At 48.2% G+C, this 7,975-nt stretch overlaps 1 protein-coding gene across 1 annotated transcript; it reads left to right on the plus strand.

Annotated features, from left to right (window-relative positions):
* Nucleotides 1-3,633: 3,633 nt before the first annotated feature.
* LOC139556888 (uncharacterized) lies at nt 3,634-6,807 on the plus strand. The gene is made up of 2 exons (XM_071370983.1): nt 3,634-3,941; nt 4,335-6,807. The coding sequence occupies exons 1-2, from the start codon at nt 3,634-3,636 to the stop codon at nt 6,805-6,807; spliced, it is 2,781 nt and encodes a 926-aa protein (XP_071227084.1).
* The last annotated feature ends 1,168 nt before the right edge of the window (nt 6,808-7,975 follow it).

The following is a 7,975-nucleotide window of genomic DNA, read 5'->3' on the forward strand; positions in this document are numbered from 1 at the left end:
TGTGTGTCTGTGGGGGGGGGGGGGGGGGGGGGAGAGAGAAAGAGGATGCAAGTCCATGGTATTTTGATTAGGCCTCCTAGGCCTCAAGCCAGGAACCTTCTCTATGTTCCCCTTATTCTACCCTCCAGCCTGGTGTCACGCCCCAAATACAAGGCCCTGGTAGGACATCTTAAGCCGTTACACATGGGGACAGAGCACTGAGAACAGCACCTGTGGAAGGAAGCCACTAAATGCAGAAAGTCCAATTAACTTTTAGTAGAATAGCATAAAGCAAAAAGGAGAAGAAGCACTAGAGGTGTGCTGAGTAGTCGGACATAAACGAGTATCCTAAAGGATATGGTCAATGATTATGATCCGATTCTTTTTGTAATTATCAACGATCGGATAAAAAGTAATTTTCGTGTGCCAGCAAGCATCTTTCTCACGTCAGTCAGTCACATACTTCCTAAACCGTACTGTCTTTGAGTCAGTCATGTGCGAGGTTCTACGTGGTCTAAATAACTCAACTGGCTAGTTTGCCTGTCTGTAAAGAGAAGGCCCGGCTGTATGTTGATCCCGCTGTTCTGAACAGATAGAGCGAAGCTGGATTTCTCTGTCGATTTTGGCTTCATCATTTCACCCAATCCCTTTTCCTCGCATGTTTTCGGTCTGATGGTTTAGATTGCTGCTGTCTGCTATTATAATACGTATATCACATGGCGGGGCCGTTTGCTATCAAGCTATCAATGTGCATAATATCTAACAACCCGGCTAAAGGGTATGGAAAAAATATGAAACGCTGATCCGCATTCTGACTGAGTGACAGCAAACTTGGCTGCCCGCTGCTCCTAATCTGCAGGGTTTTTTTTGCAGTTATTTAGCCAACATATATACCCTGCATATTAAAACACTTCATTTTTGTCCCCCTGATCACGAGTATAATCCGATCCGACTATCAACTGTCAATTTACGGATACGATTACAAGTATGGCCACGTCGGAACACCCGTAGGAAACATCCTCATCCTCATGTAGAAGTGGCCAATATGCATGCTATATTGTGTTTCTAATACATTACGATGTAAAAATGATCTGATTACACGACCCCCCCCCCCCCCCAAATAAATAAATCACAATTTAACTGAATTATTGAGATTTAAATGATGGATATCTTCCTTGCGTGTGTTTTTCTTGGTACGATAAGGTACAGTGCGAGGTGCTTTATATCTAATAAGTCAATGTGTTTCAGCTGTCTTACATTCTGGAGGAATATAAAAAAAACAAATCATAACATTAAAAAACAGTAGCTTTAAAAAAAAAAAATAGCATTAATAATGTCTGTTACCACCAAACACAGTCCTCAAATACAGCGGGATGTGTGTCTACTAAAATGTAAAATAAAAGTATTCTAAGACATTCTGAAGTAAAATTATAACCAACAAAAATGATGAATACTAATGAATATAAGGTTATAATAAATATACAGTATAGTCATTTTGAAAATATAGTTTAATCAAAAACTTTACCGTGATAAAAGAAACTTTGAAGAAGAAAGAAAAATCAAAATAATTTATTAAATCTATCCGTTTCTGGCTCCAGTGTCACGAGCTTTTCAGACTAGATATTTCACAACACAATTGCACATTATTTTCGGGAGACCATATTTGGCTGCTTCATCCAGTCATGGGTGAGACGAACAGAGAGGTCTCTTTAGATTGTCGCAGCAGAACAGATGAGCAGTCAGTGTCTTCAGAGCGCTACATGACATCCATGCCAGTTTTCTGCCATCAGTAGGACACCAGTAACTGATCAACGATAGCTGGAAATAACCGATGATGAAAACAATGACAACTTTAAAGAATATAGAGAGCAAAACGAAGTTCAACTGAGGACAGTATTGAGAGATATTACATTTTTTGTTGAGTTGCTTTTTTTTGCAGTTGCCTTTTTTTTAAATGTAAGTGTACATTTTAATACACTCAAATGCTTACAGTAATTTCAGAAGTAATTAATTTGAAGATTATACATAGAAAATTATATTAGAAGCGCTTAAATGTTTCCAAATAATTTTCTAATTGTATCTAAATATCGAACCATCATCACTTCATTATAAAAATTGACTTTATTGGTGGATAGAACATAAAATATTCCTAGAAAGCAAAATACCATAAAATACCCTATTACAATAATTTGTTGTTGTTGAAAAGGCTGCAAGTCAATAGTTAAAATATTTCAAAGGTCTTATTTCTGTGTAATTATCCAGCAGTGTGACAATATTGCAATACCCATTGCAGTGTACTTAGCCCTACTATATGTACAATTTAATGGTCTAGGCTACATATTTTGCAATTATTTTAGGGGGAAACATAGGTTAAATCATCTAAAACTGTTAGACAACATCCCATCTAACCATTCGATTGTTATGCCTTTACTAGTGTTGTTGAATTTGTCTTCTATATTTAGGGGTGATATTTACATATAGGCCAGTGAAATGCACCGATGGTAGACAGCCAAACATCAGGCCCGTGGTTCCAGCGCGTCACTTGAGAACACTCCTGACGCCAACGAGTTCTCGGGTAGCCTACCATTGTTATGTCGCTCACATAATGATAATTCATCTTTGAAACGGGGCTTTTTTTACACTGTCAGCAAAATTCTGGATAAATCATTAAGAAGTCTACAGCGGGTAACACTCACAGGTTGTGCGTCCAGGATGGCTCACAGCCATCTCCAAAAGTGACGTTTTTACGCACGTTCTCTCTTCATAATGAATCATGTTTCAGTCTAGTTGTGGTCCCTAAAGCTATGATACAAACGATAAAAGTGAGTGGAAATTGATAGATTTAACACACAATTCCACTTGCATGTCTTTAGCCACTGTTGCAATCGAGAAAGTAAGAGTAGGATACAGAGCAGCGGCAGACCTAATACAGTTGTAAAATTACCATTCTATTTGAATTTGGGGAAAGATAGACTGAACATGACTGTGGATTGCTTTTAACAGCCTGCTTTCACTTCAGGGATTTTCCTAACAGACAGATTAGAACTATAAATGGGAAATGTGATAGGAAATAGGCTGAGTGGCTTATTAAAAGTGATTCCTTCTAGGAGTCCACGACAAGGTCCCAAATGGCACCCCATAGCCGATTATAGTGCACTACTTTTGACCAGGAACCATAGTGCTATGGGCTCTCGTGTTTCCCTCTGTCTGCAGAGCTGAAACTGAACATGAATACTATATGAGTCTAACCAAGGCCCAAAGGAAAGGGTTTTATTATGCTAATTCATTTTTCTTCTTCCTCCTTTTACAGACTCTGACAGCGACGCCATCAGATGCTTGGCCGGCCCTTTATAGGAGGCTTGGCGATCATTAGTGTTGTAATAATTCCTAATTTCTCATGACCTTCTACCTGACGCGCTGGATAGACATTATAATATTATGAGAGTAACTACTTATTTCATGGCTTCTCATTCCTTCTACCTGACGTGTTTGGAGGTGCTCAGTCTACACAGCCAAGAATAAAACCAAAACAAGTTCTCTCTCTTCAACAGAAAAGTTCCACATTGTTTAAAAAACATTCAGTGATGTTTGTTTTGGGGCAGAGGCAGAGAGCCAGCTCGGGAGAGAGGGGATAGGATGGTTAGTATTTGGAGAATGAACAGCCCAATAGCCTCTGGCCTGAGCCTGGCCCTGTGTTTGGGCCTGGGTTTGGGTCTGTGTTTGGGCCTGGGTTTGGGTCTGTGTTTGGGCCTGGGTCTGTGTTTGGGCCTGGGTTTGGTTTGGGCCTTGGTTTGGGCCTGGGTGGGCCTGGGTTTGGACCCGGCCCTGGGTTTGGGCCTTGGTTTGGGCCTGGGTTTGGGCCTGGGTTTGGACCTGGGTTTGGACCCGGCCCTGGGTTTGGGCCTGGGCCTTGGTTCGGGTCTTGGTTTGGGCCTGGCCCTGGATTATGAGTGTAGCTCTGTGTAGCTACAAGGCAAACGTGGGGCAGCTAACACAGGCCTTTGTTCTTAGCCAATCAGAGGCAGCTGTGTAAGCCCAGCTCGACAGGGTGGGATAGTGGGGGTCATCTCTACGGATGCTGCTGTAGGCCTCAAGCCCATCCTGCTACTGGAGCCCGAGGGCCCGGGCACAGGGGGCATGATCCCACAACAGCCACCCAGACACTGGCTAGAACGGCCTTCCTGACCCCCACATCTTCCTGCCCCCCAACATGGTCTCCAATGTTTAGTCTTGGATTAATCTGGCCCTCTCTCTATGTCATTGTTATCTAATACACGTAAATATACATGCACGCGTGGCCACAGGAAGCACTGAGTAACTGGAGTTGGCCTTTGTGTGTTTGTTGGTTATCTTAGTCAAAGGCTGGGCCGTCCTCTACACGTCTCCACACCCTCCTCTACACGCCCCCGCACCCTCTTCTACACGTCCCCGCACCCTCCTCTACACGTCCCCGCACCCTCCTCTACACGTCCCCGCACCCTCCTCTACACGTCCCCGCACCCTCCTCTACGTCCCCGCACTCTCCTCTACACGTCCCCGCACCCTCCTCTACACGTCCCCGCACCCTCCTCTACACGTCCCCGCACCCTCCTCTACACGTCCCCGCACCCTCCTCTACACGTCCCCGCACCCTCCTCTACACGTCCCCGCACCCTCCTCTACACGTCCCCGCACCCTCCTCTACACGTCCCCGCACCCTCCTCTACACGTCCCCGCACCCTCCTCTACATGTCCCCGCACTCTCCTCTACATGTCCCCGCACTCTCCTCTACATGTCCCCGCACCCTCCTCTACACGTCCCCGCACCCTCCTCTACACGTCCCCGCACCCTCCTCTACACGTCCCCGCACTCTACTCTACACGTCCCCGCACCCTCCTCTACACGTCCCCGCACCCTCCTCTACACGTCCCCGCACCCTCCTCTACACGTCCCCGCACCCTCCTCTACACGTCCCCGCACCCTCCTCTACACGTCCCCGCACCCTCCTCTACACGTCCCCGCACCCTCCTCTACACGTCCCCGCACCCTCCTCTACGTCCCCGCACCCTCCTCTACGTCCCCGCACCCTCCTCTACGTCCCCGCACCCTCCTCTACACGTCCCCGCACCCTCCTCTACACGTCCCCGCACCCTCCTCTACACGTCCCCGCACCCTCCTCTACACGTCCCCGCACCCTCCTCTACACGTCGCCACACCCTCCTCTACACGTCCCCACACCCTCCTCTACACGTCCCCACACTCTCCTCTACACGTCCCCACACCCTCCTCTACACGTCCCCACACTCTCCTCTACACGTCCCCACACCCTCCTCTACGTCCCCACACCCTCCTCTACACGTCCCCACACCCTCCTCTACACGTCCCCACACCCTCCTCTACGTCCCCACACTCTCCTCTACATATCCCCACACTCTCCTCTACATATCCCCACACTCTCCTCTACAAGTCCCCACACCCTCCTCTACATGTCCCCACACCCTCCTCTACATGTCCCCACACCCTCCTCTACGTCCCCACACCCTCCTCTACATGTCCCCACACCCTCCTCTACGTCCCCACACCCTCCTCTACATGTCCCCACACCCTCCTCTACATGTCCCCACACCCTCCTCTACATGTCCCCACACCCTCCTCTACATGTCCCCACACCCTCCTCTACATGTCCCCACACCCTCCTCTACATGTCCCCACACCCTCCTCTACGTCCCCATACCCTCCTCTACATGTCCCCACACCCTCCTCTACATGTCCCCACACCCTCCTCTACATGTCGCCACACCCTCCTCTACGTCCCCACACCCTCCTCTACGTCCCCATACCCTCCTCTACATGTCCCCACACCCTCCTCTACATGTCCCCACACCCTCCTCTACATGTCCCCACACCCGCCTCTACATATCCCTACACCCGCCTCTACATGTCCCCACACCCGCCTCTACATATCCCTACACCCGCCTCTACATGTCCCCACACCCGCCTCTACATATCCCTACACCCGCCTCTACATGTCCCCACACCCTCCTCTACATGTCCCCACACCCTCCTCTACACGTCCCCACACTCTCCTCTACATGTCCCCACACCCTCCTCTACGTCCCCACACCCTCCTCTACACGTCCCCACACCCTCCTCTACACGTCCCCACACCCTCCTCTACGTCCCCACACTCTCCTCTACATATCCCCACACTCTCCTCTACATATCCCCACACTCTCCTCTACAAGTCCCCACACCCTCCTCTACATGTCCCCACACCCTCCTCTACATGTCGCCACACCCTCCTCTACGTCCCCACACCCTCCTCTACGTCCCCATACCCTCCTCTACATGTCCCCACACCCTCCTCTACATGTCCCCACACCCTCCTCTACATGTCCCCACACCCTCCTCTACATGTCCCCACACCCTCCTCTACATGTCCCCACACCCTCCTCTACATGTCCCCACACCCTCCTCTACATGTCCCCACACCCTCCTCTACGTCCCCATACCCTCCTCTACATGTCCCCACACCCTCCTCTACATGTCCCCACACCCTCCTCTACATGTCCCCACACCCTCCTCTACATGTCCCCACACCCTCCTCTACATGTCCCCACACCCTCCTCTACATGTCCCCACACCCTCCTCTACGTCCCCACACCCTCCTCTACATATCCCCACATCCTCCTCTACATGTCCCCACACCCTCCTCTACATATCCCTACACCCGCCTCTACATATCCCTACACCCTCCTCTACATATCCCCACACCCGCCTCTACATATCCCCACATCCTCCTCTACATGTCCCCACACCCGCCTCTACATATCCCTACACCGCTCTGAGATAGCAGGGTTACAGGAAATTGCGTCCCACTGTAATGAAAAGCCACATCTCAGAACTCAGCTGGGGAGGAAAAGAGAGCAAAACGAATCAGACTGAGTGACTTCATCAGAGAAGAGAACATGTTGTGAGAACTCTGCTTTTTCCAGAGAAGAGAAAACCCTTGGGGTACTGAAGAGGTTGAATAAAAATATAAACTGTTTAGAATGACGCTGCACATTGTAGAATATAAAACAGCTGCAAATGGGAAAGTTGTGATGCCCACTTCACTCCATGCATTGGAAGACCTCTCATCAAACACATCAACCTGACCTCTGACCTCTATGCTGTGGAAACAAACATCAGGATTTCATGGAATGTGGCTCGAGGAGTAAAATGACAAAGTAAAGAATCCACTGTTTTTATCCTTTTGTGTTTCAGTTAGAAAACAGAGGACTCCGTCAGTATCGTTTGCCAGACCCTGTTAGTATCGTTTGCCAGACCCTGTTAGTATCGTTTGTCAGACTCTGTTAGTATCGTTTGTCAGACTCTGTTAGTATCGTTTGCCAGACCCTGTTAGTATCGTTTGCCAGACTCTGTTAGTATCGTTTGCCAGACTCTGTTAGTATCGTTTGCCAGACTCTGTTAGTATCGTTTGCCAGACTCTGTTAGTATCGTTTGCCAGACTCTGTTAGTATCGTTTGTCAGACTCTGTTAGTATCGTTTGTCAGACTCTGTTAGTATCGTTTGCCAGACCCTGTTAGTATCGTTTGCCAGACTCTGTTAGTATCGTTTGCCAGACTCTGTTAGTATCGTTTGCCAGACTCTGTTAGTATCGTTTGCCAGACTCTGTTAGTATCGTTTGCCAGACTCTGTTAGTATCGTTTGTCAGACTCTGTTAGTATCGTTTGCCAGACTCTGTTAGTATCGTTTGCCAGACTCTGTTAGTATCGTTTGCCAGACTCTGTTAGTATCGTTTGCCAGACTCTGTTAGTATCGTTTGCCAGACTCTGTTAGTATCGTTTGTCAGACTCTGTTAGTATCGTTTGCCAGACTCTGTTAGTATCGTTTGCCAGACTCTGTTAGTATCGTTTGCCAGACTCTGTTAGTATCGTTTGCCAGACTCTGTTAGTATCGTTTGCCAGACTCTGTTAGTATCGTTTGTCAGACTCTGTTAGTATCGTTTGCCAG

This window comes from Salvelinus alpinus, chromosome 28, assembly GCF_045679555.1.
Source record: "Salvelinus alpinus chromosome 28, SLU_Salpinus.1, whole genome shotgun sequence".
NCBI lineage: Eukaryota > Metazoa > Chordata > Actinopteri > Salmoniformes > Salmonidae > Salvelinus > Salvelinus alpinus.

Excerpts from the sequence above, each read along its gene's own strand:
- LOC139556888 (XM_071370983.1), top strand. The coding sequence starts at position 3,634 with ATGAACAGCCCAATAGCCTCTGGCCTGAGCCTGGCCCTGTGTTTGGGC. Across the intron at positions 3,942-4,334 it reads GATTATGAGTGTAGCTCTGT|TCAAAGGCTGGGCCGTCCTC; the intron begins GTAGCTACAAGG and ends TGGTTATCTTAG.